Raw genomic sequence first — 27338 nt, 5'->3', positions numbered from 1 at the left:
GCCCCAAGGCTTCCTGCGTGTGGGGGCACACGGGGGTGTGAGGGGAGTGGGGCTGTGAGGGGCACGGGGGTGTGCAAGTGCATGGGGCCGGGACTGTGTGGTGCGTACACGGGGGGGGGTCTGTGTGTGGTGCGTACATGTGGGGGGGGGTCTGTGTGTGGTGTGTACACGTGGGGGTGTCTGTGTGTGGTGCGTACACGTGGGGGGGTCTGTGTGTGGTGCGTACATGTGGGGGGGGTCTGTGTGTGGTGCGTACACGGGGGGGGGTCTGTGTGGTGCGTACACGTGGGGGGGGTCTGTGTGTGGTGTGTACACGTGGGGGGGGTCTGTGTGTGGTGCGTACACGGGGGGGGGGTCTGTGTGGTGCGTACATGTGGGGGGGGTCTGTGTGTGGTGCGTACACGGGGGGGGTCTGTGTGTGGTGCGTACATGTGGGGGGGTCTGTGTGTGGTGCGTACACGGGGGGGGTCTGTGTGGTGCGTACACGGGGGGGGTCTGTGTGGTGCGTACATGTGGGGGGGTCTGTGTGTGGTGCGTACACGGGGGGGGGGGTCTGTGTGTGGTGCGTACACGGGGGGGGTCTGTGTGGTGCGTACATGTGGGGGGGTCTGTGTGTGGTGCGTACATGTGGGGGGGGTCTGTGTGCGCTGTCTCTGTGTGTGGCGTCTGTGTGTGTCTGCTTGCACACGGGCGTGTGTGCGCGTACGCCCTCACACACGCGCCCCCCCGGCCACGCCGCGAGGCACGCTGGGAAACGTAGTTCTCCGAACGGCCTCGCATCGCCGGCGGCAGCCAGCGGACGGACTTCACTTCCCATGAGGCTCAGCGTCGCGGCGGGCAGCCAATGGGCGCGCGGGCTGGGCGGCGGCCGGGGTATATAAGGCGCCGCCCCACGCGGCGCGCTCCAGTCTCACCTGAGGAGCAGCTGGAGCGAGGGAGCGGAGCGGCGGTGGGCAGCGGCACCGGGTACGGCCGGCACCGGGCTGCGGGCGCCGGGCAGCGGGGCGCGGCCTCTGCCCCACCGTGCCGGGGCGCGGCGGGCTCGGGCCGCCCCGGAGGCGGGGGGGTGCGCGCTCGGATGGTGCTCGGGGAGGCTCCGCGGGGCGCCCGCGGGTGCGGGCTGCGGCGCCCAGAGGTGGGGGGACGGGGGGTCCCGGCGGGCGCGGAGGGGAGCGGGGCGGCGGCGAGCGGCGCGGGGCTCGGGGCGGCGGCCGGCCCCGCCCTGCGCTATTGTCCGCCGCCGGGAGCGGCGGGGGGCGGGCGGGCGGCGCCCCGGGGTGGGCTGCCTTTGTCTGCGCCGCCGGGGGGGGTCCCCCGCCTTCCCTGCCCTGGTACCCCCGCTGAGCGAGCTGGGGCGTCTCGCAGGCAAGATGTGCGACAAGCCGGACCTCTCGGAGGTGGAGAAATTCGACAAGAAGAAGCTGAAGAAAACCAACACGGAGGAGAAGAACACGCTGCCCTCCAAGGAGAGTGAGTGCGGGGACCGGCGGGGGGCTCCTGGGGCTGGTGGTGGTGGTGGTGGGCAGGGGGTGGCTGGAGGTGGGGGGCCCCGGGGCGCAGCTGAGCCCTGGTGCTGGGCTGCAGGGGAGGCAGATGTTGGCCGTGGAGTGGGTGTCCTCGTGTGCTGATCTCACTGCCGAGGAATTCGGTGGGGAGAGGCGCTTCTGGGCAGCTGGGCTCAGACCCAGAAGAACGACACTGAGCGAGGGGTGAGGGTTCGGGGTGAGGACGTCAGGGGGCTGCAGCACTCCCTGTGCCTGCCGTGGGGACCTGGAGACAAGGGTCAGGCTCTGCTGTGACCGTGGTGGCGGTGGGCACCATCCTGTGCATAGGGCAGATGGCCAGTGTGCCCCACCACCCTATGAGCTGAGGCATTTGGTTCTGCCACTTGGGTTCAAACAATAAAACTGGCTGCCAGGGCCTGAGTGATTGCTCTACAGCCAGCTCCAGTGGGTGTTCCTACAAAACAGCACCAGATTAATGGCCCTCTCTTCTCTTTCAGCTATCGAGCAGGAAAAGGAATGTGTGAAGTCTTCCTAGAAAGATGGCCTGGTGGGAAGAGCACTTGATTTTTTTTGCTTTGAATTAAATCATTTTTTTTTTTAATTTACATCATCTACATGTATAGAAAACAGCTGCATTACCTAACCCACTGTCCCACCTTGCTGGCAGCTTTGGCAGGTGGGGGGGACAAAGCGTGGCCCCCTCAGTCCATCGAAAGCCTGACCTAACCCCATCTCTGCTGCACAGCCGCTGCCTGTTGACAGCTCTGATCTCGCTCTCATGCGGTGGGGAGATGAGCAAGGGCTACGGAGGCTCCTGGGGACGGATCCCTTCTGCGTGGGGGAGTGGGATCTCTTCTGGCCCAGCCCATGGCCTGGGTCTGTCTCGCATACTCTTCACTGACGGTGTTCTGTAGCCTCACTCACAAGTTTTGTCTTCCTTGGGGGAAAAATGAGAAGTTTATTATAAAATAAAAAAAAAAATATAATGACTTACCTCTGGCTTGTGGCTTTCTTCCCTGGTGAAGGTTCAGGTGCAGGCCTGCATGCCCTGGGGGGCGGGAAGGGCTCTGCTGGAGGTTGGTGCTGCTCCAAGGGCCGTGGGGTGGTTCCTTCCAGCTGAGTCTGGCTTGGTATGTGTGTAGGGCTCGCTCCTGGTGGCCTGGGGGGGGGGGGGGGCAGAGCTTGGGGTGTGCCGGTGCCCCTCTGAGGCTTCTGTGGGGCTCAACTCGTGCCACCAGTTGTCCCCTTGCCATAGTGGTTCCTTGGTGCGTTATCGGAGGTTAATCGTGGCCTTCCTGCTGTGTGCCTGGGCCACCCGGCTCCCGTGGGCGCTGGGTCTGTCCTCGGGGCAGGGCTCTCCCCTCGCTGCCTGGCATAGCCCTTCACCTCCAGCCCCCCTTGGCTCAAGGAGCTCTTTCCAGCCTTGCAAGGGTGGCTTGGGCTCGGTCCTTTGGGTACCCTCTAAGCTGTTCCTGGTCCTGCAGGCTGAGGGGGAGCTGGGCTCTGCTGGTGCCCCCAGGCCTCTGCTGAGGTGTCACAGGACTTTGTCACCTCCACCTGGCCTCTGGGGCCACCACACAGGCTGCTGTGCCTGCTTACAGAGGAGGTGGAGGCAGATCTGCCAGCTAAGTTTTGGCTGGTGTCCCTAGCTGGGGACAAACATGGGACTGTTGTACCCGTCCCCGTGTGGCACCAATCCGGCCGTGCCTGCACCCACGCCCCACACCAAGGGCTGCAAATAACGCCGTTTGCGGGGCTGCCACCGCTTTCACCCTGCAAACAGCAGAACGGCCAGGGCTGGAGGCGCGAGGTTGGTGTTGCTGTGCTGCGTCAGGGCGCTGTGGGGTTTTCTGTGGAGTGAGGGCAGTGGCAGGCAGCTCAGCGCACGCTGGGGCGGCTGTGCCCCCTGCAGCACCCCGATGTCCCTGTCCGGGGTGTACCAACCCCACACCCGCACTGCTGGGGCTGCCTTACGGCCATCCCCACGTGCCGGGGTGTCAGCAGCTGTTCGTCACTCCATCAGGGCTAGTGGTTTCCTTCAGGGCGGCCAGGGGGCTGCTGCTCCCCCAGTACCGGCCAGTTGTCATCATCGCCCCTGCTGGGGAGAGGCCCCCAGGCCCCTCGTGCAAGCTGCTCCTGCCCGTCACAGAGCTTCTCAGCCCCTTCCACAAAGCAGGTGGTGGATGGGTCACAGACGGGTCAGGAACCGGCCCCGGGAGCGCCAGGCAGCGGGTTCAGCGCCTTCGTGTTGCTTCGGCACCCCCTGCTCTGCTGAACCGAGCAAGCTCACCCACATCCCCACCGAAATCACCACGGGGAGGTACCGGCTGCCTTGCCCAAACCCCGTACCTTCACCTGTAAGGACAAGGAAAAGTCCGTGCTGCAACCCAGCACCCAAAATGTCCCCGCTGGCAGGAGAGGGTTAGCCTGTAACGGGAGAACCATTACAGAGCGGGCCTTCACAGCAACCCTGTCCCTTCCTCCCTCCCTCCCTGGGCCTTCCCTGTTCGCCCCGGCACGTATCGGCACAGGGCTGCCAGCGGCGTGGGAGGCTGGGATGCCTGCCAGGCTGAGGTCCCCCCAAAACACCGTGGCTTTGGCGGCACGGGCACAGACGATGCCATTGCACCTTCCTCGAAGGGCCAGGTGCCGGGGGGGCCATGTACGTCCTGGAAATATCCGTGTTGCTCCCGCTGGGCCGTCCCGTTGCTCCTGGGGCGGTTTCCTCCCATGGCTTTATCGGGCAGCGAGCTGTGGCCGGCGCTGCAGAGGAGGGAGGAGGCGGCTGAGTCACCGGCAGGAGGAATCCGGGCCCTGCAAGACAAATACCTGGTGATCAGCAGCACGGGGAGAATTCGGATCAGGGCTTGTGGCCGGGATGCGCACCGGATCCCCTCCACTGTCCCATCCCCTCTGACTCAGCCGGGAGAGGATTTGGCCCCATGGGTTTGCACGGAGGGGATAGTCGCGGGTGTTGCCACCACACTGAGCTAAGGCAGCCCCCCCCCCCCCGGCTTCCCACCCGTGCAGCTTCTGCAGCTCCCCTGCGCGCACGAGCTGCGAGGGAACACCTGCACCGAGAGGTGGTTGGGAGGCCACGCGGGCGTGCCCAGGGCGTGCACGGTGCAGGTGTGTGCAGGCGTGCAGGAGGAGAGCCGCGGGGACGCGGCGGTAACGGGGCGGCGAGAGCAGCAGGCGAGGCAGCGGCCGCGGTGGCTAGCGGCGCAGGGTGCCGCGCTCAGCACGCACCGACAGCTTCCCCAGGAGCCCAGAAGTCACCGCCGCTCTCGAAATGACGCCCGGGAGGCCAGCTTTACGGACAGGAGCTTACTCAGCCCGGCGAGCACGGGCTTAGCCCGGGATAACGACGAGCCGGGCGCGCCCCGAGCTTCCCGCCCTGCCGGACAGGGCCCGGCACGGCCCGGCCCGGCCTCGAGGAGGCTCGGCAGGCCCGGCCGAAGCAGGGGGCCGCGTGCCGGGGCCATCCGCGCCCCGCGTCCCCCCGGGGTCGTCCCTGCTGCGGGCCGCAGGCTCCCCGCAGGCGGACGCGAGCCGTGGGCTGCCAGCCGCCAGCCCCGGGGGGCGGCCAGGACGAGCCCCGAGCTTCGGCCCCCGCCACGTTGGGCGGGCTCCCGGGGAAGGCGGCCCCGGGCCGAGCAGGGGCAGCCGGCGGGGAGCTTGCTTCTCCCCCCCCCCCCCCCGGTGCTTTATTACAAAGGATTACGGCGATGAGAAGCGGGCCTGTCCCCGCCCGGCCCCGCACCCTGAGTTCCTGCTGCCCGCAGGCGGCAGCTGCAGCGGGGCGCCCCGAGGACGGGGGCCGCGACCTGGGGCAGGGTGGAGGTGCCCCGGAGCGGGGCGCGGGGCAGCTCCCCTCCAGGGACCCCCTCAGGGACCGCTCCGGGTGCCCGGTGCGGGGCGAGGGGGCGGCGCCGGGCCTCTCACACCCCCCCCCCCCCCCTTCCGCGGGGCTCCCCCTCAGCCCCCTGAGGGAACGGCCCCGCCCGCCGGCAGGGCGCCTGCGCCGCGCATGCGCGGGGTGGGGCCGGCACCTGCCCCCCGGCGGCGGCGGCGGCGGCACCGGGACGGGGCCAGGCCGGTAAGGGCGGGGGGGCCGGCATGGGGGGGGGCGGCAGCGGGACCGGGCCCGGCCCCCCTCTGCCCGCCGCTCCGAGCCGGGAGGGGAAGGGCAGGGCAGGGCAGGGCAGGAGGCCGCGGGGCCCCATCCGCTGCCCGGTCCGGTCAGCCGGGGCCCGGCGGTGGTTCTCGGGCATCGCGGGCCTGGGGGAGGCAGGGCGAGGGGTCGGGGAGCCCGGCGGGGCCCGCCTGCCCCGGTGCCGGTCGCGTCCCGCTGGGGCTTCTCGGCCGGCTCAGGCCCGCCCGGTTCGCCCGGCTGCGAGCTGGGGAAGTGAGAGCGGAGAGCCCGCGGTGAGGCCGCCCGCCTGGTGCGGGGACTGAGCTGAAGTTTGTGATTTGGGCTCTGCGGCTGAGAGAGCTGCGAAAAGAGGAACCCAGCTGAGCAGGGCCCCTGCCACTAACGCGGTTCTGCCTTGAAGGGGCAGGAGAGCCGAGCTGAGCAGCACCAGGTGCTCCTGCGCCGGCCCGAGGCGGGGCTGGGTCGCTGGGCAGCGCTGCACGGCCGTGCCCCTCCAGGAGCGCCGCGGCAGGGGGCAGCAGGCGCGCTCCCTTCTCCTTCCCGACCGGGCACGCTCCGTTCTTCCATACCAGGCTCCCGGCAGCTGGCTCGCTCCCCGGGCTCGCGGATTCAGGTACACGTTCCGTCTTCAGATCAGGTTCCAGAGTGCGCGGGTAGGCAGGCCAGGCTGTCGGCTTCTTCCAAATCAAGGTGAGACACAGGTTGTGCGCGCGTGCCAGAGCTGCTTCCTTTTATTCTGTCTTACTTGGGGTTTAGCATCCACGATGTACTCACTGATCCTGCCCCAGTCAGAAACGACCAGCGTTCCATTTTACCGATGGCAAGGGGAACTGTGTCCTCAGCGCCTGGCTGTTTTACTCCAGTTATCAGCGCCGTGCTTTCAGCGTCCTAGAACTCATCTGTTGTTTGTCCAGCCTGGGTCAGCGTTACGGATTCAAAGGCGGTGCGCTGAGCCCGGCTGTGGCAACCTCACTGACGGGTGTTTGTTTCTTTTTAGCGGCTGTTATGCTGGAGGAAGGCATTCCCTGGAGAGTCCCGGAGACAGAAGTGCTGTATTTCTAGAGCAGGTACAGTACAGACAGCAGCAAAACAAACCTCTTCTTCTCTGTCGGGCGTTTACCTTCGCTCGTAGAATGCCCCTGGGAGGGGGAGGACTGGTCGGCGCTTGGCCTCTTTCCTGCGGCTGCTGACTAAGGAGGCCGTGGTGCTGGGCTCGTTGCAATGTGAACTTGCACCTGTGCCCTAGCAAAGCGGACTGCGAACAGCATTGCCAAGAAGGAGCAGCAGAGAAGCCGGGTCTCTGTGCCCAGGAAACCTCTTCCGAGCTGTAGAGCTCATGCACAGAAAACAAGCGCAGCTCTACTTCTAAGGTGAGTCAGCGTTCTCGGGGTGATTAAGAACTGGTTTGCTGGATGACTTATATTGATGTTAGGCCTGGACATCGCTTACATCCTTCCAGTCAGATGGGAGAAATGATTTAGCTAGGGATTGTACAGTACGAAAGGAAGGCCTGGTGGTGATCCCTGGTGGTATTTTGCTGTTTCTGCGCTAGCCTGAGGACACAGACAAGAAGAGATGTTTAACGGGTGATGGTGTGTTTGGCAAAACTAGATAAGCTTTCAGGTACACAAAGTTTTCTTCAAATGTAGTGGAATTAATACGTAACTAACGCTCAACAGCTGTTCTCACCTTGCTCTTAGTGTGGAGACCTGCTGCTTCCATTTCAGACCTGATGGAAGAATTGTGTGCCGGAAAACTTGCCTAATTGCCAGCTCTACCGGGTGTTCTAGTAAGAGATTCTTCTCCTATTTACAAGATTTGTTCAGAAATGGGGATGGCAGTTCCATATTCTGTTCTTTCCTGTGCACCTGCATCAAAATCCAAAAGTTGGAGTTTCACTCTGTACTTTCCCTGAAATAATGTAGAGATCGGACAATAGCAGAAGGCTGCTGTTGTAGTACTCTTCTTGAAATCTAGGGTGGACTTGCAGTTATTTCCTAAACCTCTTGGAAATCCCAGCATAATGGTGAGGAGCACCAATGTTGCGTTCTTTATTCCAGTGTGCACCGGTCTCAACGCTGCTGCTTAATTTCCGACGGGGACCAGAACAACTGGGAGAGATTCCTGGGGTGCGGATTTACTTCTTTCAGCTCTGCTAAGTGCATGTGGAGTCCAAGTCAGTCTTTCACTGCAAGAGACAGGACCTCTAGGTCCTCAGCTGGGTGACTTCCTGCAGAATTTGTGATTCAAATAGCTGTCTTGCACTGTTTCTGAACTCTAGATTGCCTTGGTCGGGTGGCACTCCGTCCTGCTGCAATGAGTGGGAAGTCCTTGCTCTTAAAGGTCATTCTGCTTGGGGATGGTGGGGTTGGGAAAAGCTCCCTCATGAACCGGTACGTCACCAACAAGTTTGACTCGCAGGCTTTCCACACGATTGGTGTGGAGTTCTTAAACCGGGACCTGGAGGTGGATGGGCGTTTTGTGACCCTCCAGATTTGGGACACTGCGGGACAGGAGAGATTCAAGAGCCTGCGAACCCCCTTTTACAGGGGAGCCGACTGCTGCCTGCTGACCTTCAGCGTGGACGACCGGCAGAGCTTTGAGAACCTCAGTAACTGGCAGAAGGAGTTCGTCTATTACGCTGACGTGAAGGACCCCGAACACTTCCCCTTCGTGGTTCTGGGCAACAAGATCGACAAACTTGAAAGACAGGTGAGCACGGAGGAGGCGCAGGCCTGGTGCATGGAGAACGGTAACTACCCCTACCTGGAGACTAGTGCCAAGGATGACACCAACGTGGCGGTGGCCTTCGAGGAGGCCGTGCGGCAGGTGCTGGCGGTGGAGGAGCAGCTAGAGCACTGCATGCTGGGCCACACCATTGACCTGCACTCCAGCTCCAAGTCGGGGTCCTCCTGCTGTTAAGAGAGGCTGCCGCTTCGGGAGCGTCGCTTGGGCCGGCGGCTGGATCGGAATAAGTGCGGGCAGCTCTGGGGCACTCTGAGGCGGGCGGCCACAAGGACGATAGGTGGTTTGCTCACTGGGCAGTTTGCAGCCTTACCGCCTGAATTCTGGCTGGAGTTCCCGGGCGCAAAGGATGTGTCTACAGGAGGGAGCTGCCAGAGAGCATGCGAATGTAGTCCTGCTTCCATCTCTGCCTGTTTTAGCAGGTTTAAAGGACTGGGTTAAACTAAAGACAGTGAATTTTGATCTGTACCGAGAACTGCCTGCAGAACAAAGCTGAGGGCGCTCCAGACACTCTTTGAAGTGTTTTAGCCCCGAACTCGAAAAATACTAGACCCACTAAACTCATGACCTTACTGCCAAAGGAAAGTCTGCTCAGCATACTGAGTGAAACCTCTTGGGGAGGCTGTGGCCCACACAACTGTGAGAATGCCAGGTACTAGAGTGGTGAGATGTGTGTATCTGTTCCTTGGGATCAAGGCATTCTGTCCTGAGACTGAATTGTACTAAGAATTGTGAGAACTCTGTTACGAAACAACATAGAAAGGACAGAAGAAACCGAATGCTGCAGCATCACTTCTTCGTAGCTGCCTGTTTCTGGTCTGTTTTTCCCCACCTTTAACTTTGTCTTGTGTGGGTGTTGTTTTGTGGAGAGACTGGCTGCTGCTTGTTTAATGTATGTTTCCTTGTCTCTTCTGGAGGCTCAACACCAGATCTTGCTTCTCATATCTTGAATAGCCCTGGATGAAAAATACCGATGTGGATACTCTCCAGGTCATGTCAAAGGGTTTAGAGTTACTCGGGAGTTCAGGAGACCTGGAGCATGAGTCGTCAGCTGGTTTCTGCCAGAAGTAACCGCTGCGTCCAGACGATGTGCTCTGGCAGACTGGCTGGAAGGTGTGGGGGATGTCTCCTCAGAGTGCAGCTGGCCGGCTCATGCGTGGTCAGCTGTTAAATCCGCTCGTTCTGTGCGTGGGGCCGGTGACCACCGTGCTTTGTTAGCTGGTGGGTCAGCATCTTCGGTTGCTTTAACATAGACGTTCCTATTTAGATGCTGCAACGGTATTACCTGTTCTGTCAGGGACAGTGCTGCTCAGCGCAGTGAACTCACGCCATTGCCCTGGCCCTTGCTCCCTACAGGAGAATCAAATACATTTTGTCTGTAACTCAACTGACGTACTACTGGTAGCGAATGTCTGCTCAGTTAATTGGCCCTTGTTAATGGCAGCTGTGTTCAGTCCACTGTGGAGAGGTCTGGACTGATTCCACTTCTGGTCAAGGTGGCTGAAAAACATGGGGGGGCAGGAAGCCTTCTAGGAAAGGATGCCAGGCTTTGCTAATCCCAGCTCCTGCCCCCTGCTAGTGTTAGTCCCAAGCTATTTGTGTGTAGCAGAGAGGTCAGCGCTTGCTGGCTGCTGTCTTTGCCATTGTAACCTCATCTCCTGCAACTTCCCGTGTGAGTGTTTGTTCAGAACTATGACTTTGCCTGTAAGCACGTAGGAGCCTGTCACGGGAAGAGCTTTCCTGAGTGTGTATCCGCTAGCTGCTGAATGCAGTTCCCACTGTGATGAGCTACTGGATAGCAAATCGCGTAGCTCACGTAGAGCAGCCTCATATACTCTGCTTTAGAGCAGGAGAGTCTCCGCTCTCACACTGGCTGGTGGCAGCTAATCCCCGTCCCCTAGCAGTCTCTGAACTTGCAGGGTGTCTCCTCTGGGAACTCAGGGTGATCCTGCCCTTCTCACAGGGCAGCCACACGTGGAAGGGGCTGAAGCTTTAACACAAAGTGCTTTGGGGTCATCTGATTTCTAAACAGGGCTGAACGCTCACATTCACAGGAATGGATAGGGAGTGCTTGCAGCCTCTGAAAAATCAGGTCCCTTGAAGTGTAAGAGAAGGCTCTGCCTCTGTAGGTGCAACATATTTTTACAGGATTTTAAAATTAATATTACTATTTATTTAACAATGTCTGACCTCCACCTACCTTTAGATTTTTCTTCAGTTCAACACAGCTTAACATTTCCTTCAAGATCCCAAACTGTGACCTGTGGTTCTGCTCCGAACAGACGCGTTCCACTGGAGCTCATTCCCACAGAGGCCCTCTGGGCTCAGGCTCCTGTTTGCTGTCCAGCCTGGCATGGGGGCTGCAGAGGAAGCTCCCTGCAGGTGAAACTGCCTCTGTCCCAGCACGGATCTTGTGATCTCTGTGAGGACTGTACCTCTGGTGGGCGAGGGCAGGGACTGAGCAGCCTGTGGTGCAGGAGGAATACACGCACAGCACAGGCACAGCACAGCATGCTGTTTGCCGTGCCTCGGGGGCGTGTTGATGCTCCTGGCTGAAGCTCGAGAGCCTCATGGTTCACAGGCTGTGCAAACAGTGTGCGTTCCTTGGAGGGTGCTGCACGGCATCTTTTATTTCTAACAGATGTTGGATTGCCTTTTTAAAACAAAAAATATTTTATTAGGCTTATGTGTTTTTAAAAATCCATTTAAAAGTATAGTATATTTAAATTGTTTAATTTATTCTAAATGATACGCACAATTTCCGAAGGAGCCAGGATCTTGAACTCTTTGTTGCAAAGTTCAGTGCCAACAGCTGTCCCCTCCCTGTGTCCACTCATGCTGCTGCAGTTGTTGCTATCGCTACGGAACTGGAATTGTAAAACTGAGATTCTACCTTTATTTAAGCAAATAAAACGTGGATGTACTCGAGTGAATTCAGAAAGTGTTGACTTTTTGGTTTATCGAAGTTCAAGCCAGTGACTGTTCTCCTGAATGGGACGTGAAGCTGGGTCAGTTGTGGCAACTGGCTGAGAGATGTCACTAAATGTGAAACAAAGGTGTTGGTTATTCCTGAACAGTAGTTGAGTAAATATAACTTATTTACAAACTGAATCCACTGACCAGTTTTGTCTTTTCAAGAGCACATCAGAAGACACTTTCATAACAGAAATATTCCACACTGCTTCCTTCTGTCACTATATTTTAATTTTCGGCCTGGGCTCTCAGCAGCGAGCTGTGCTTTCCTTTGATTTCTTCCTGTAATCTTGGAATCGGTCCCTCATGCTCCAGGGGGCTGTAACCAGACATAGTTTCCATAGGATGCTGGGACAGAAATCAGCATATGGGGACCGTTCTCTTCCACCGTCCTGCCAGGACGGTCACTTATTTTGGGAGGCTTTCTTTGTGTTTGCAGAGTCCTTGCCTGCTGTTTCTGTTGGCAGAACCTTTAGCTTGTTTTTTTCTCTCATGTCTGCTTGCTTATCTGTGCTTCCAGAGGCATTGATACGGTTTCAAGTCCTTGGAAATTCTGCTTTTAAATGTATGCTGGAGTATCTGAGGGCCTCCAGCCTCCTCCGCCGTTTCAAAATACAGCTGAGAAAAAGCCAACGTGACCTGGTGGCAGAGGGTCCCAGCCTCGGAGGAGTCACGGGGTTTGGTGAGGCAGCATCTAACGCCAGCGAGGATCTACCTAAAGCCGTCAGAATTACCAACTCACTTGATGTGCAGTATTTTTACAAAAATGTGAGGCAGAGGCAGGGGTGATAGCGAGGCTTGTCCCCTCACAGGGATCTGGGCATTGCAAGCAATAGCAGAGAGCTCCTCAGGGGGGTTCTTACAGCTGTACGGTTTATAGGAACGTGCTCTCTGGGTCCATGCTTTCTTGCCTGTGTCTGAGGATGGGTGAAAAGCTGTGGCAGCACTGATACACTCTGCTTTGGGGTGAGGAGAGCCCCCCGCTCGGCTGAGAAGGGCTGCGGGGGGAGGCGACGGCACCGCTGACAGCGGCTGCCTGCAAGCCTCAGGGAGCGTGGCGGCTGGGACAGAGAGATCAGGGAAATGGTGGCTTCACTTCCAGGGCCGGGTCCTGTCCCCGAGCCCCGCTCTCGTCTTCACAGCCCAGCGCTGAGGCAGGCCCCGACCGGCTCCGGCCGCGCAGGGCCCCGGCGGCGGCCGCGGGGGGGAGCCGGAGGGCCGGGCACCGGGAGCGGCCCAGGGGATGGGGCTGGGGCCCTGCCCGGCGCTGCCCGGCCATCCCTGCCTCCTTCTTTCCCCTGCGCAGCGCAGTGCCGGTGCCTTTAGTCTGGCTCGTCCCCTGCCCCGTGCCAGAGGGCTTCCCTGCTCAGCCTCCTTGGCTGGCAGCACCACAGGGGTGGAAGCCGCCGTGGTGCTGCGGGGGAGGTGCCCGTAAGGGAGCCTTGGGAGCGGCACCTTTCTGTGGTGCGGCTGTGTGGGAGCAACCTGCTGCCGTGCTTCAGCCGCTAGGCCTGGGGACGGTGCAGGCGGCTCCCTGTCAGAGCTCCCGCTGGGCCAGTTCATCACAAGACAGGATTTGGTCCCTGCCCTCCGCAGCCAGGGCCACAGGAGCCCTGAGGAGGCTACACACATCCTTCAGCCCTCGGGCCGCTCTCCTGGCCTCGCTGGCCACTTGCACACGCCGCCTCGCGCTGCCGTCCCCAAGCCTCACACCCCGCGCAAGGGGGGCACTGGTCCCTGTCCTCGCAAAGAGACGTGGTTTTGTTCCCCGGCCTGATCGCACACACACAGGGCCCTTTCAGCGTGGGGAGAGGAGGGTGCTGGCATCTGGGAACGCGGGGAACAAAGGGCCCCATTGATGCTGGCCGCAGCCCCGCGGGTTTCTGCGAGCCGGGGCAAGGCCAGGGTGCAAGCACGGCCTTGCGCGGAGCTGGGGGAGCAGCTAAACCTCCCCCGGCCTGCCGTGTGGGAAACCTCGGCGCTGCACGGAGCGGCCTGGAACTGGGGAAATGGGGGGAGAGTGAGGTTTGGGCTGGAGTTCCTCCCACCACAGGAGCCGTGCTGGGGTTTGACCCTAGGCTGGGAGCATCACTCCAGGGCCTCGCTCCCCGGAGGGCTCCAGAGCACTGCTCCTGGAGGGAATGACCTGAAACAGGCTGTTTTGCGGGGGATTTCCAAGAAGAGCAGCGTTTGAATCAGTTATTTTTGAAACCTGCTTCAAAGGGTGGCATTTGTCCAAATGCAAGCAGAACTACTCCATCCCACCTCTCCACACCACGCCAGCCCCACACAAACTGCTCACGGCCTGGCAGCAAATGTCCTGCCAGCTGTCCACAGAGCACAGGACCTGGATTTACAGGACCCTGAAGTTGTCAGGTCTGCCCTTGTGCCCAGATGAGACCACCTTCTTTCAACCAGGGCTCGCTGCAAGTGAGAACTGCTCATCTTGAGGGAGTGCTCTGGACGTGCTTGTACCACGTGCATCATGTGCTGCAAGCTTCGTGTGCCTGAGCCGTGCTGATTTGTTTTGTGGTGACCATGCTACGGGTGCCGCATTAGGGGACATGGCAGAGGCTGGCACCACGTAAGCAGGGCACTAAAGGGCAGCGGCACCTCACCAAATGTGAGCTTCCTGAAAACCCCAGCTTCCCTCTGGGTGTCTGGAGGAGAGAGAGTGGTGATAAGGGCTCCCCAGCTGGGAACAAAGGTACTGGAGTCAGGGTTGGGGTTATGGCCCCCCTGGACGAGGTGGGAAGGAGAAAGGGGCTGCGGGCCCACGTGTGGAGTGGACAACTGCTCCCCTTCCCTCCCTGGGGGATGGGGAAGACAGAGACCAGAGCAACAAACAGACGCAGACAGATATCTTGTTCAGAATGTTCTTAATTTTAATTTATTTTCTTTAATTTTTATAAAATACATCTTGTAAGATAAGTCTCTAAAAACTTGCTCCTTTTTATTGCTTGTTAACAAGTTGAAATTCTAGATCAGAAATGAAGGAAACACTTTCAGTTGATTAACGCTCTTTTTGTGTGTTTGTGTGTGTGCACGTGTGCATGTGTGTGTGTTTGGGGTCTGGGGACAAGGGTGGGAAGGAGGGTCTGGTTATTTGTTGTTAAATCAATACGAAAGAAAAAATAAACAAACCAGCAAACCCCCAGGAGAGATGGCGTTGAAGTGAATTCCCAGATCTTGACTGGTTTCTCCCCACCCCGCGGTCCCAGCTGGCATCTCCCCCTCCCCAGCCCGTGTGCGTTGGTAGCCTGGCCAACCTATTTCAGCATCCAGCAGCAAGGATCCTTCGAACGCTCTGCTCAGCAGATCGGCCCCTTTATCCTTGCCCCTGCTGAAATCGGCACTTAGAAAAATATTAATAATACAGACACCAAAAAAAAAAATATCCATGCAAGGTGGAGCTACGGTCTGCTACTGAAAGTAGTTTCTCCAATAAATAAACACGAAGCGTAGCGTTAACACGAGGTGGGGGAAGGACAAAACAAAATATCAGTTGTCGGGGAGGACTGGGAGCTGTTTTTTGGCAGGTAGGGATGGACCCACACCGCCTGGCCAGAGGGCTTCCCTCGGGCTGCTGCGGGAAAGGTCTTCTCCACCAGCTCCTCGCCCCGCTGCGCCCTGCCCTGGGGAAGCCAGCGGGGTCTGGTGTGCGGGGAACGGCCGTGTTTCAGCCCCCTGCCCACCGAGCTGCCGCCCTCCTGCCCTTCTTCGTGGGTTTCGACTGGAAACGAGATGCCGCCAGTCCTTCCCGACGTGGCTAGACACAAGACGGCTGTCCTGACTTGCAGGAAAAAAAAGGATAAAGTGAGGGAAGAGGGAGGCAGGAGGAGGGGACGTTACGTTTGGCACAGATGAGAAACAAATCGAGATCTTTGCCGTAGCAAACGTTACAGAAGCAGACGTCACCCCGAGAGAAGAGCACCATTGTGAAGGAACGACCGAGTTTGGCGTGCGCAGCTGTTAGGCGACAAGGCACACGGAGACGAGCAGTCCGGAGGGGTGTCCTGTCCTACAAAAGGGACTGCTCTGGCCTTACGCTCTCAGGGCAGCCCCCCCTCACATACCTGCCGCCTCCTGCTGCCCTGCCCCATGCTGGGGGCCCCGGCGGTGCTGGAGTGTAAAGCTCAGAGTCCCCTTTGTCCACAGGCACCAAACTCCTTCAGGCTTAATAGGGGCAGCTGGGTTAGGGGCACGGGCTTTATCAGCATCGGGGTCAGCGCTCTCTTCTCCGCAACGGGAAGATCCTTGCCCTAAACGCCCTTTGCCTTGGCTGCAGCAGGCACTTTGGGGTAAATTCATCTTTCTTTACTAGGGGAAAAAAAAATTGTTCTCATCCTCCATCCATGAGAGGTGCCGGCAGTCAGCTCCAGGAGAGTCTCTAGCAATGGTACCGAGACTTGGCCAACTTCCTTTTCTCTCTAGCCTCTTTCTTGCTACTCTTAGAGCAATCTACAGGGATTTCTGCCTCCCAGGAGCACGAAGGCTTTTGCTCATCCCAGGGACACTGGAGTGAGTCCCTCCTCTTCTCTTGCTGGTTTTGAAGGGCTTGGCCCTAGAGCGAACCGGTTACCGATGATGAGCACAGAGAGAAAAGTGCACGAAGGGGTGTCCATTGGTGGGAAGCTCTCCTTCTTGGTCACGCTCAGCACGATGGATGCGAGGGAGGAAGAGGAGGGGAGTCAGCGGCAAAGGCAGAGTTAACGCAGGAGACCTGGTGTCGGGCGGCTGCAGTGTTAAAGCCTCGGGGTTAGAGAAAAGAAGGGCGTTTGGCTGGCTGGGCTCCACCTCGCAGCCTAGAACTTGGTGCCTCGGCCCATCAGCTTGAGGACGGCGAAGTTGTAGGTGGCGGCGATCATGAAGGTGAGCTGCGGGCAGGAGGAGAGTGAGCGAGGGGAAGGAGGAGAAGGTCGCTCCAGCCTGGGAGCCGGGGTGAGCCCGCTGCGCACCCCTGCGCCCAGCACCAGCACCCCTTCGTCCCAGTGCCCGGTCAGCCTGCTGGGGCAAGCCCCGTGGCCCTGCCGCACCGCTGGGACGCCGCAGTGCCATTTGTGGTGCACAGAGTGGGGACAGTCGGGGAAGGCACAGGACTTGGTGCACGGCAGCAGGACCTCTCCCCGGTAGCCTCCTAAAGCCCCTCCAGGCCCCCTCCAGCAGCTGCCTCTCCTGCTACCTTCTTATCACCTGAGCTCGCCGTCTGCACTTATGTGCCGGAAAACGACACAAGCACGGGCTCTGTCACGTCCTTGCCCACCACCTCTGTCGTCCTCTGCCCCCAAATCCTCGCTGGGCGGAGGAGAATGGCCGGGCAGGGGGGGCACCGACTCACCAGTGAGACCAGCGTGGCAGCAGCCCCCACAAAGGCCGCGATGAAGAGGTGGAAAGTCATTTGGAACTGCAAGGGAAGACGGGGTGAGCTCCCAGGGTGTCACTTGCCAGCCGGGGAGGCGAGCCCAGAGGCTGCCACCATCCCCGTGCCACCTGCGGGTCCCCGCTCAGCCCCGCTGGGGCTTTGGAGGGCGGTGGGGAGGTGCTCACCTCGCTGGTCTTGCAGATGGAGAGCAGGTTGGAGCCGCACACCTTCCCAGGGAAAGCGTTCCAGGGCAGGACGCCTGGGGAGCCGCGGGGAGCGGGGTGAGCCGGGGCACAGACCCCCCAGACCCTCTCCGTCCCCTCTCCACTCTGGGTCCCTCTTGGCAGCCCCATTCCCTCGCAGTGCCAGCGGGAACGGTGCGGGGGGAGCACCGCAGCCCCCGAGCAGCAAGCCCAGCACTCACCGTACATCCTGGCGTCCGCACACAGGGTGCCAATGCTGGCGGAGGTCTTGCTGGGGTTGGCGATGGACTGGCAGGTGGTCCAGGTGTTAAAGTAGATGTAGACCGGCACCGCGGAGCAGGCGAAGACCAGGAGCCAGACGATGGTCAGGACGTAGGTAATGCCCACAAACTGCAAGGGGCAGGACAAGCCAAGGGCACGGCCGTGGTTACCCCGCGGCCTGGGATGGGGACAGGGGAGCGCGAGGGTCCCCAGGCAGGAGGGGGCGCGGGGCAGGCGAGGGACCGGGATGCTGCCAGTGCCCGGCTCTGCACCGCCCGCCGAGCCCGGCGCATCCCCGTGCACCCAGCAGAGCACAAGCCCGAGCCGGGCGCCCGGCCGGCTCTCGGGGACGGTCACACGCACGTGGGGGTGACCGGTGGCAGCGGCACAGCTGCCGCTTCCCGTGCCAAGGGGATCCCACAGCCACGTGCCAGCGGGGCTCGGCCTCTGCGGGAGCGCAGCTGCACACCCCTGGGCTCGGCAGCGCGGCTCTCCTGCCCTCCCTCCGCGGTGCCACCCCGACCGTCCCCGAAGGGAACCGCAGCCGTCCCCCTCCGCTCCCCGAGGCCACAGGCTCCCCTTGCCATTTGCCAGCACTTTGTCACAGGTCCCTGGGCGCTGCGGACAGGACGGCCCTGGGGACGCCGGGCACGGGGGCTGGAGAGCCTCGGGCTGCCAGCACGCACCACCCTTGCAGGGGTGCTCACGGCTCTCTCAGCCGATGCTGAAACACCAAGAAGTTTGTTTGCCGGCAAAAGCCACAGCCGTTTCAGCTGCTTTGGTCCCTGGGGGACGCTCCCAGCCTGAGGGAGGGCAGTCGGGCTGTGCTTCCCTTGGGGATGCCCCGAAACCCAGGCAGCCGCCGTCTCCTGCCCTTCGGCCATGCCGAGCGCGGCGAACCCGCTGTGGGCGCGCGAAGGGGTGCCGAACCCCGGTTAAGATCACCTTGTCAGGATGTCCTAGCCACTTTCCCAAACACTGACACACCCGCTGCAAAGAGTGAGCTCGCTGGGGGCCTCGCGCTCCCCTCCCTTTCGGGCCCCCGGTTACCGTTGCGCTGAGGCCCTTGCCGCAGATGGTGGTCTTGTAGTCCCCGAAGATTTGCCGCACGGCACCGGTGGTGTAGAAGCCTTCGGCCAGCAGCAGGGCTCCGTAGAGGAAGAAGAAGGAGGCCGTGCCGTAGATGACGTACTGAAAAGCGTGGATGCTGCCGGGGAGAGGAGCGGGCAGGGATGTTCAGGCAGTGCTGGGGTGCCCGACCCCAGGCGGGGCAGCCTGCCCACCGCGACTTACCCTACCCATGCACCCCGTGCAGCCCCCGGGGGCGAAGCCACTGTCCCCAAGGGGGAGGCAGTGAAAGGGGTGAGCTGGGGCAGGGCCGTGCCGAGGGGGGCTGCAGAGCACCGCCAGCCCCCCCCGTGCCCTCCATACCTACCCGGTGCGGCCGTCCTGCACGTGCCGTGGCACCTAGCGAGGTCAGATAAGAAGAGGAGTGAAAAGGAAACAAGCGGCCGCCGGGCCCTGCCATGCAGCCACGGCACTGGTGTGAGGCTGCCCCGGGGCAAACACAGCCCGGGGTCTCCAGCAGTGGCACCGACCGCAACCCCGGAGGGTGACAGCAGCGACCGGGTGGCAGCGGAGCCCCGGCCGCCTCCTCCCGGCACGGAGCACGACGGAGACGCGAGGAGCCCCGCGATGCGGCAGGCAGGGTACTTACACGTCGATGAGATACTCATAGTCCTGGTAGTTTTTGGAGAAGTAGGTCTCGATGAGCTGCTCGGTGCCCGTCAGGGCTTCGTGCCCGCAGCCACAAAACAGCGCTACCCCGAAGAAGCACAGGCCGGTGGCCACCAGCGAGGCGAAGGGTGCCCCGATGAGGCATCTTGCGCAGCACTCCAACAGACCTGCCGGGAGGAGAGGGGCGGTCGGGACGGGCAGAGCTCAGCGCCCGCGGGGCCCCAGCTCGGGAGCAGGCGGGAGGAGGACGGCAGGTTTGGGGATGATAAAGGGAAAAAGCAGAAATGCCGTGTTGTGGTGCTGGAGAGGCAAACCCAGCAGCTGTCCGGGGAGCTCTCCAGGCACCTGGGGACAAGGTGTGACAGCGGCACGGGGCACCGAGGACACGGGGCAGCCCTGCCTGCAGCAGGCAGCGGGGTGCACGGGGAGGCGAGACGGCCCGGCGGTGCGAGGCGATGCAGCGTGATGCCAGCGGGAGCGGTGAACAAGCTGCTAATGGGCTCCCTGCTGCCCGCAGAGCCCGGCCGTGGGCAGCGGCGGCCCGAAATACCGGGGCTTTGCTTTTGCCAGCACAGACAGGGGGGAATGGCACACCGAGCTCGGGCTGCAGCCCAGCTGCACGGGCAGGCGTGCTTACGGAGAGGAGCCGTGCTGGTTCCCGAACGTCAGCGCTTGTGTAATGGCTGTAAGCCCTCCGGGACGGCTCTTTGGCAGGAGGGCACGGGCACCTGCGTGTGGGCAGGGGGAGCGGGGGCAAGGGCTGGCGTGCGGCTCGTACAGCCCCAGCGCTTGGGTTTCAGCAGTGGGGCCGTGGGCACTGGCACGGTGGGGCCGTGGCGCGCAGGATTGATAGCCGGGGCTGGGTTTGGAGGTGCAGAGAGCGGGCAGGCTCAGGGCAGGTTTGTACCCCCCACGCACCCTGGGCAGGCACAGCAGGCTGTGCCTTGAATGCCAAAAAGGCGCTCGGGTCCCTGCCCCCCCGCCCGGCACCGCTGGAAGCGTTCCCAAACCCATGCTCCCCCCACAGACCCCGCAGCACCTCTCCCTTCCCTCGAGGACAAGGGAGCCTTGGGGGCCCGGCCAGCGATGCCCTCCCCTCCCCGCAGAGCAAGGTCGCGCGGTGGCACCGAGGACAATGGGGAATTGTCCCGGCGCGGCCCCCCCTGCGGCCCCCCCGGGCCGAGAGCAAACAGGGAACAAAGGCAGCGCTGTGGGGGCGCTGGGACCCCCCCCGCCTGTTTGCCTTGGATGGGGCAGGCGTGGGCACGGCGGGACCAAGGTTGGGGGGGGGGGGGTCCCACTGTGTCACCCCCGGCTCTTCCCACAGTGATGCTCCCTGAATTTCGTCGGATCCGTGGGGACGGCTGTGCGCACCGCAGCGGGGTGCTGCCACAAACCAACTCTTTTCTTTTTTTTTTTTTTTTCCTTCTTTTTCCTTTTTTTTTTTTTTTTTCCAGCCTAAATGCCAGCCAGGGAACATCGAGGCAGGTGCCCGGGGCTGGGGCTGGGCCTGGCGAGCGGCCCCGTGGACGCGGCAGGGCCTGGCAGGGCTCTCCCCGCCACAGCCCCGGCCCCGCGGGCTTCGGGAAGCTGCTGCCGCGATGGGAAAGCGCAGGGAGGGGAAGGGAGGAGAGAAAGAGCCCTTGTGCGGCGCAATCCCGGGCCTTGTGCCTTGGCTCAGCCGCTGCGGGGCCGGACAGGACCCACGGGGATACGCCGTAATTACTGGCTCTTGTGTCGATGGGGGAACCAACGCGCCGGGGTGCCCCCGCCACCCCAAGGCTGCGGGCACACAAGCGGCACGAGCTGTGGCAGGGCTCAGCCCGGGCGGGAGCTCTCCAGCCCTCCTGGGGCTGCAGGGGTGGTGGGACGTGTCCCGGGAGGCAGAACGGGGCCAGAAATCGGCGTGGGGAAGCAAAATGCCGTCCCCGCCACCCGGAGGCTTCCTCCCCGCAGGCTGCCGGCCGCGGGGACCCGAGTGCCCGGGGCCTGCTGGTGCCGGGGGAAGGTTTTACGGTCCCTTTCTGCTCCAGGACAGTGCCACCGGCGCCGTGTCAGGCAGCTGTCCCCGTGTGCAGCCCCCCCCGTCCCCCATACTCACCCATGGCGCCGGACTCGGTCCGCTCCCCGTGCGCTCAGCTGCCTCGGCTCTGTCTGCGGCTGGGACGAGCCCTCGCCTCTCCTGGCAGTCCCTCGCCCTGTATTGTCCCCTCTGGGTGCCTGTCCCGCTCTCCAGCAAAGAAAAGGGCTCTCTGCGTGACAGCCACCCCCCTTAAAGGGACAAGCCCCCGTCCCTCCCCGCCCCGGCCCCCCCAGCAGCACCCCTTGGCTGCCAGCCCCTCGGTGCTGCGTGGGCAGAGCAGCGACACGCAGGGCTGGGGGGGGGGGGGGAAGGCTTTGCAATAGGAAAAGAGCGGCTTGGGGGTGCGGGGGGGTCATGGGTGGCCCCTCTGCGGTGGCTCTGGGGACCCCCAGGCCCACCTGGGCTGTGTTTGCTTCTGGCTGTGCCCCGCAGCAATGAGGGAGGCTGGGATCGGATCGGTGGGGTGACGTCCCTCTGCCTCCGCCCGGCCCCCCCAGCCCAAGGCACCTGCTTCCAGCCTTGGGTGCTCCGGGTGTTTTCTCTATTTTGATGGGAATCGTGCTGGCAGGGGCAACGTCCCCTGTGTGGGTCGGGGGACAGGGCTCCAGCAGGCATGGTCCCCAGGCAGGGGCCTGCAGAGGGGTCCCCAAGTGATGCGGGTGGACCCAGGGATCCAGATGGGGCCAGCTCCCCCGGGGGTCCCCAGCTCCCCCGGGGGTCCCCAGCTCCCCCAGGTGCCCCCAGCTCCCCCGGGTGCCCCCATCTCCCTCGGGACCCCAGCTTCCCTGGGTGCTGCGGCTTTGGAGCCGGCACAGGGCTGGGGAAGCCTGCAGAGGGCAACAGGTCCCTGCCCGGCGGGCGCGGGGCGGACAAAGCCCCGCTGTGTCCCTCAATGCCCCGCGTTGTGCCAGGCGGCGAGGTGGCAGGGCCCGGCCGTCCCCAGGGATGGGGACACTGGTGGGGGGGGGGGGGGGGGTCCCCGCACTGCGGGAGGCTCCTCTGCCGCCGCTGTGGGCAGCATCCTCGGGCAAGTCCCCAGGGTAATGCAAAGGGACCCGGCCTCTGCACCCCTGGTGTCATCGGGACTGTGCCGAGGGATGGGGGACGTGGTGGCGCCATGCCAGGGGCCACGGGGACGGCTGTGGTTCTCTCAGGTTATCTGCAGGAAGAAAACGCTTCTAAAAATCATCTCCTTACGCTGAAGCTCACCTCCCTGCAAAGGATTGCGTTGCCTGCAGGCAGGCACCAAAGGGAAAAACAATGTTGGGGGGGGGGGAAAATAAAAACCCGTCTTTTTTCCTTCTGTAGGAATTCAAGCTCTCGTGCTTTGTGAGCACCCCGGGGGGAAGCAGCAGCTTCATGCCGTCGGGGGGGATGCGAGCAATGAAGGGGGCTGTGATTTCCGCACAAAGCGCCTCAGAACCCTGGGTAATTGGTAGCTGCTTGTTAGCGAGCTCTTCCCCGTGTGCCCCCACCCCGGGGCCGCGCAGCCTGCCCGTGCTGCGCCTGATGCTCCAGCGCTCCTCGCCCAGCAGACCCCCCCGGCTGGCTTTATTTCACCCATCCCTGTGCGCTCCACCTAAAGCCTGTCAGACCTTCTCCTTGTGCAGGCTCGGCGCATCCCTGCGGCCCAGCACCTCCCTGGATGGGGCCCCGAGGACGGCGTGCTGCTGCTCGGAGCCTGCCGGTGCTGATCCAGGTCTCCTCCCTGGCTCCCTCCCTGCCTGAGAAAACGCCGCTGCTGGGCAGGCAGGGAAGGGGGGACGCTGCCCTGTTGGCCAGCCGGGAGACGGCCACGCCAGGCTGGTAAAAATAAACACGCTTATAAATCAACCTGGATTGCGCTGCGATTTGTTCTGGCCCTGGTTTGGTAGCCAGCTGTCTTAAACCGTCTCCCAAGGGGCGAGCAGCGGGTTAGCTGCCTGGGTCCGTGAACACAGCCCCGGCACGAGCCCCCGGGAGGAGGATCCCCCGCCAAGCAGCCTGCTCGGGGGACGCCGGTCCAACATCTCCAGCGTTAACGGCCTCGATACACCCGAAAGGAGCCAGCGACAGCGCGTGCAGCGCCTTATCCATTATACATAGGGCAGCGGGAGAAACACCGGTGTGTGTTGTCACATCGGAGAGCCTTGCTGCTATTTTTAGGCGGCTGCTTCCCCGGCCAGGCTGAATTTCTCGCTCTCTGCTGCTGGTTTCAACCACCCGTCCTCACCCGCCTCGCCGCCTCGCTTCACCCATCGCAGGGTGGGAACCCCCTGGGCTGGGCAGCCCAAAACGGGACCTGGAGCTGCCCGCGGCAGCCAGGGATGCCCAGGGATTTTCCTGCCGTGCCAAATCCCCCTGTCCAAGCAGAGAGGAGCAGCATCCATCCGTCCAGCTGCCTCCTCCCGGCGGTGCCAAGGACGGCGCCTGGAGCTGGCCCCGCTCTCCCGGACTGGCTGCGCTCGCCGTGCTATTTGTATTCCTGGGTTGCCGCGAGGCTGCAAAGTGTGCTAATAAAAATTAAATTGAAAAAAAAAAAAAAAAAAAAAGAAGCTGGCTGAACCCATCAGGGGACGGGGAGGCAAGCTGAAGGACGGACGGACAGGACGGTGTCATGGGATGACGGAGGAAGGGCAGGGCTGGGCCGGAGAGGAGCTGGGCAGAATCCTCGCCAGGAGTGAGCGATGGGCACAAGGCTCGGGCCTGGGGCAAGGTCCCAGCCCCGGGCTGCAGGGATCAGCAGCAGCAGGACCCTGCGCCCTACCCTGCCCTCTCTGCTCCTTCCTTTCCCACTCAGGTTTCTAACTCCCCACTCGGGGCCAGGTGTGGGTGTTCCTGCCTGCTGCGGCGTTCCCAGGTCCGTGATGGCTTTGGTGAGGAGCTGGTGCTTGTTCCCCTGGCTGGCTTTCCAGCAGATTTGCCTTTCACGTCTCCTGACTTTCTCCTTGACTCTGCTTCACGAAGGAGGGCAAACAGCCGCCCGGCGCTGACGCTCCCCAGGCTGCTCATTACTCTCTCGCTCTGCCCTCCGCAGGGTCGTCTTCCTGAGCGGTGCTCATTTACCTGTCAGCAAACCCGGGGAGCCAAAGACGGACACGGTTCTGCCTCCGCGGAGCTGACGGTGCCTGGGCAGAGCAGAGGCAGCCCCGGCTGGCCCTGCCGGCAGCTCTGGGCGCCACGTCCCCGTGCAGGGACACCAAAGGCAGCACCGGGGCCAGGCGCAGCCCTGGGCACCCCTCCGTGCCAGCAGCTGCACCGGGACCATCGCCATCGCTCCCTGGGGACAGCAAGGTGACAAGACGTGGGCACAGAGAAGAGCTGCCTTTGCCGGGACGCCAGCAGAGCAAGAAGAAGCAGAGGGCAGGCCAGGGACACAAATCGGGGGTCCCCACGCTCCCCGTGCCCCATCCCTGCAGCCCCAGGGCAGCAGCCCAGCGGTGGCACCCAGCACGCCGTCCCCCCCCAGCCCACGCCGTGACGCCGCTCGGCTCCGCAGGACACCGGTGCCGCCGTGGCAGCCCCGATCCCCCGGGACGCAGCCGCTGCCCGAGCTGCTGCTGTTTGCCTCTGTGCAGCAGCAGGAGGCTTTGCCGTCTAATTAAACAAATCCTTCATCTCCTCGGCGGCAGCCGTGCCAGGCAGGGGAGCAGCAGGGGGGGCGCGGGGCGGCGGGGCTGAGTTCTCCTTCCTTCGCTCCCCGCCTGATGCCGCAGATGTGTAACGCTTCGCCTTCCAAACCCATCCCTCCGGGGGGGCTCTAGCAAATAAAAATAACTCCTCACAGTTCGGCCGAGCCGGGCAGCCTGTGGTTAACGCCATGCAGCGCCGCAGCACGCTCTGCTCCCGCTGCTCTCCTGCTGCTCTCGTGCTCGGGGACCGCTGGGGCCGAGGGCAGGAGCGATGCGGAGGCGAGGAAAGAACCGGAGCTCGTGGGATGCTCATCGCCATGGCAACTGCGGCTGGGATGCACGGGGCCGGGCACCCCAAAACGGGGAGGTGACCGGGGACCACGGTGCCTCCACCCCATCCCTGTACAACAGCACAGCACCCGGCGCCAGCCAAGGCATCGATTTTCCGCAGCTGCTCCTTCACAGGCTCAGAAGCCGCGGGGGACTGGGGACGGGGGAGGCACGGGGCAGAGGCTGGGGAGTCTTGCGGTGTGAAAATCCAGCAGATTTTCTCCTACGTGGTTGGAAATGCTGCAGGTGGCGGGAGCGGCGGGGCCCTCGCCAGCCAGGGCCATTGCTGGGAATATCCTGGCCGGGAGGCAGCCCTGCCCACGGGCATGCCCCAGCCAAAGCAGCCTCCCCTTAACTTCCCCAGCAATTCGGGGACAAGGCAGGCAGCAACAGGGTGACCCACGGGCGAGGAGAAGAGACACAAAAATGAGCAAGGGCCAGGTCACCCTGGGGTGGTGAGGAGCCTGCTGAGGGTTTTGGCACTTGTGCCAGGCTTTGCTCCTGGACCCGGGAGCCTCGTTTGACACTTATCTAAATTAAATCTCCCGTTTCAGCGTGCCCGGCTCGCCAAGGTGACGGGATCATCTGGTGAGGTCGATCCGGCCTTCCCTCTGTTTGCATCTCCCTCCTCAGCTGCTCCATCCGCAGACACGATCCCCAGCCTGGTGGAGGTGGAAGATGGAAGTCGGATGGAGACCCAGCCATTCTTCCCGTTGCCCCAAGCAGGCTCCTGGCGGCGCCCATCCAAAATGCCCCATCCCCATGCTCTCCCCCAGAGGGGCGTTTTGGGAGCACAGCCCGGCGAGAGGTGCCAGGTCCCCGTGGAGCAGGAGCTGCTCGGTGAGCGGGAGCCCAGCCCCATGCCCTTGGCGGGTCTGGCGGCGCGGAGCATCCCTCTGCAGCCGCCGCCTGCAGCGCCCGCCCCGCGCCGTACCAGCAGCAGGGGTATTTTTAGCTTGGACAAGCGCCACAGAGCTGGAGAGCGACGTTAGCTGGAGTTCGGACCGACGTCCCGGTTCACCTTGCAATCTCCTCTGTGGCCGCCCTGCCCGGCTGGGCGAGGCGCAGCGTCCCGGTGGCACCGCCGGGCTGCCCGTCAGCCCCTGCCCCCTGCCTCCTGAGCAGATCCCCGTGCCCCCACGCCCGGGTGAGCGTGAATCGTGTCAGACTTTCCCCAAAAACCAAAAGGGTTTGGCTCCAGGCATGCGTCCCGCTGGAAGTGTCTCTTCTGGCTGTTTCAAAGTCAGGCTGTTGGGCTTAAATTCCTGAAAGCAGGACTCGTTTTGAACTACCACATGGCATTTTCCCCTAGAAAAACAGGGACATGGCAGAAATGGCCAAATTTTGACTTTTTTCGAGCCACATAACCAGCCCCAGGGCCCCGTGTTTAGCAGCACCGGGGGAGAAGCCCTGTGCCTCAGCCAGGAAAGCGCTCCCGGCCCGTGGTACAGCCTCTGTGGGACACGTGGGGACCGGTGCGGCTCCGGGAAGCTGGATGAAGACAGAAGCCCCCAGCTGGGCACACGCTGGCCGCCGGGGCAAGCAGCGGGCTGGCAGCCACGCACGGGCACGCTCGGGAAGGTATTTTCTGCAGCAGCGATCTCACACCCGATTAGACGCCTCCAAACGTCTGCGCAGTGGGCAGCTGCCCGTGTCCAGCCCGGGGACATCTTCGCTTCTGCAGTAAATTTCCAGTCCTACGGCAGCAGGGAGGGAGAAGTCCGGAGCTGGCTCTGGGCACTCGGGTGCTCATCTCTCACACCTGGGGACTCCCCAAGGTGCCCACGTGCTCCTGCAGCAGCCGAGAAGGGACTTTGGGGAGAATCCTCCCTCTTGGAGCCCCTCAAGCAGCAGGGGAGCTGCAGCAGGTTGTGTCAAGCCCACCACAGAGCTGTGTCCCCTGAAGCTCCTGCCCCTCACGCTTCAGGCACCCCAGGGATTATTTGGGGCAGTGTTCCCAGAGCAAATCACCTCCTTTGCCCGCTGCCTCCCTCCCTCTTCCCCATGGCACTCGTGGCACAAAATTGATCTTGGAGGCAATTGTTCATCCCAAGATCGAGCTTAAGAGCCTGTCAACCTTTTCTGTGAAAAAATAATTTAAAAAAAAAAAGATGTTTTCAAGGAGTTTAATCACTCAGCCACTTGAAATTGTGTTGGCTGGGATGACAGTACAACATTTATCAGACAGGATTAAATACAGAGATGTGGCAATCCGGGGGTCGAGCAGCAGCGAGGGGTCGGGGTCCAGGCGGTGTGCGTTGGCAGAGCCCTCCTGGAGGCTCTGGACCCAGGCACATTTGCTGCGGGCAGGAGTCCGGCCCCAGGGGAACAGTTTGGCGTTGGCTCAGAGACAGGGGAGGAGAAGGAATCAA

The 27338-nt window shown here is 62.2% G+C and overlaps 4 protein-coding genes across 18 annotated transcripts; 2 read left to right on the top strand and 2 right to left on the bottom strand.

Annotated features, from left to right (window-relative positions):
* The first annotated feature begins 809 nt into the window (after nucleotides 1–809).
* Nucleotides 810–2495, top strand: TMSB15B (thymosin beta 15B). Of its 2 annotated transcripts, none has more exons than XM_040571820.1 (3): nucleotides 810–966; nucleotides 1366–1470; nucleotides 2003–2495. In XM_040571820.1, the coding sequence occupies exons 2-3, from the start codon at nucleotides 1371–1373 to the stop codon at nucleotides 2038–2040; spliced, it is 138 nt and encodes a 45-aa protein (XP_040427754.1). In that variant the 5' UTR covers nucleotides 810–966; nucleotides 1366–1370; the 3' UTR covers nucleotides 2041–2495. The 2 variants fall into 2 exon arrangements, with proteins under 2 accessions (XP_040427754.1, XP_040427753.1); XM_040571819.1 differs by having other exon boundaries at nucleotides 830–935.
* On the bottom strand, nucleotides 2247–5031 carry LOC121077051 (cell wall adhesin EAP1-like). The gene is made up of 5 exons (XM_040571804.1): nucleotides 4837–5031; nucleotides 4135–4319; nucleotides 3855–3932; nucleotides 3278–3355; nucleotides 2247–2664 (listed from the first exon to the last, which is right to left on the bottom strand). The coding sequence occupies exons 1-5, from the start codon at nucleotides 4988–4990 to the stop codon at nucleotides 2533–2535; spliced, it is 627 nt and encodes a 208-aa protein (XP_040427738.1). The 5' UTR covers nucleotides 4991–5031; the 3' UTR covers nucleotides 2247–2532.
* A 499-nt stretch (nucleotides 5032–5530) lies between these two features.
* RAB9B (RAB9B, member RAS oncogene family) lies at nucleotides 5531–11334 on the top strand. Of its 13 annotated transcripts, none has more exons than XM_040571815.1 (5): nucleotides 5543–5604; nucleotides 6659–6728; nucleotides 6908–7031; nucleotides 7362–7450; nucleotides 7722–11334. In XM_040571815.1, exon 5 carries the CDS (start codon nucleotides 7978–7980, stop codon nucleotides 8581–8583), a length of 606 nt encoding a protein of 201 aa, XP_040427749.1. In that variant the 5' UTR covers nucleotides 5543–5604; nucleotides 6659–6728; nucleotides 6908–7031; nucleotides 7362–7450; nucleotides 7722–7977; the 3' UTR covers nucleotides 8584–11334. The 13 variants fall into 13 exon arrangements, with proteins under 13 accessions (XP_040427744.1, XP_040427746.1, XP_040427740.1 ...); XM_040571814.1 differs by lacking the exon at nucleotides 5543–5604 and adding an exon at nucleotides 6076–6351; XM_040571810.1 differs by having other exon boundaries at nucleotides 5531–5604; nucleotides 6659–7031.
* A 2908-nt stretch (nucleotides 11335–14242) lies between these two features.
* PLP1 (proteolipid protein 1) lies at nucleotides 14243–21213 on the bottom strand. 2 transcript variants are annotated; one of them, XM_040571802.1, is made up of 7 exons: nucleotides 21044–21213; nucleotides 18923–19109; nucleotides 18151–18412; nucleotides 17166–17334; nucleotides 16927–17000; nucleotides 16718–16783; nucleotides 14243–16256 (listed from the first exon to the last, which is right to left on the bottom strand). In XM_040571802.1, exons 1-7 carry the CDS (start codon nucleotides 21045–21047, stop codon nucleotides 16185–16187), a joined length of 834 nt encoding a protein of 277 aa, XP_040427736.1. In that variant the 5' UTR covers nucleotides 21048–21213; the 3' UTR covers nucleotides 14243–16184. The 2 variants fall into 2 exon arrangements, with proteins under 2 accessions (XP_040427736.1, XP_040427737.1); XM_040571803.1 differs by having other exon boundaries at nucleotides 18256–18412.
* Nucleotides 21214–27338: the final 6125 nt, after the last annotated feature.

Source organism: Cygnus olor, chromosome 13 (genome assembly GCF_009769625.2).
Source record: "Cygnus olor isolate bCygOlo1 chromosome 13, bCygOlo1.pri.v2, whole genome shotgun sequence".
In the NCBI taxonomy this organism is placed as follows: Eukaryota; Metazoa; Chordata; class Aves; order Anseriformes; family Anatidae; genus Cygnus; species Cygnus olor.
The sequence above is the reverse complement of the archived record's forward strand: the minus strand, read 5'-3'. Positions and strand labels throughout refer to the sequence as shown.

Bases quoted from the DNA above. Each gene is read 5' to 3' on its own strand.
- TMSB15B (XM_040571819.1), top strand. From the start codon at position 845: ATGGGCGCGCGGGCTGGGCGGCGGCCGGGGTATATAAGGCGCCGCCCC. The intron at 936-1,365 runs GGAGCGGAGCGG...GGCGTCTCGCAG, and splicing joins TGAGGAGCAGCTGGAGCGAG to GCAAGATGTGCGACAAGCCG. The intron at 1,471-2,002 runs GTGAGTGCGGGG...CTTCTCTTTCAG, and splicing joins CACGCTGCCCTCCAAGGAGA to CTATCGAGCAGGAAAAGGAA.
- LOC121077051 (XM_040571804.1), bottom strand. From the start codon at position 4,990: ATGGCCCCGGCACGCGGCCCCCTGCTTCGGCCGGGCCTGCCGAGCCTC. The intron at 4,320-4,836 runs GTAAGCTCCTGT...TTTGTCTTGCAG, and splicing joins GCCCGTGCTCGCCGGGCTGA to GGCCCGGATTCCTCCTGCCG. The intron at 3,356-3,854 runs GTACGGGGTTTG...CTCACTCCACAG, and splicing joins CCTTGTCCTTACAGGTGAAG to AAAACCCCACAGCGCCCTGA.
- RAB9B (XM_040571812.1), top strand. From the start codon at position 7,978: ATGAGTGGGAAGTCCTTGCTCTTAAAGGTCATTCTGCTTGGGGATGGT.
- PLP1 (XM_040571802.1), bottom strand. The intron at 18,413-18,922 runs GTAAGTACCCTG...TCTCCCCGGCAG, and splicing joins TATGAGTATCTCATCGACGT to CATCCACGCTTTTCAGTACG. The intron at 17,001-17,165 runs GTGAGTGCTGGG...GCGGCTCCCCAG, and splicing joins TGCGGACGCCAGGATGTACG to GCGTCCTGCCCTGGAACGCT.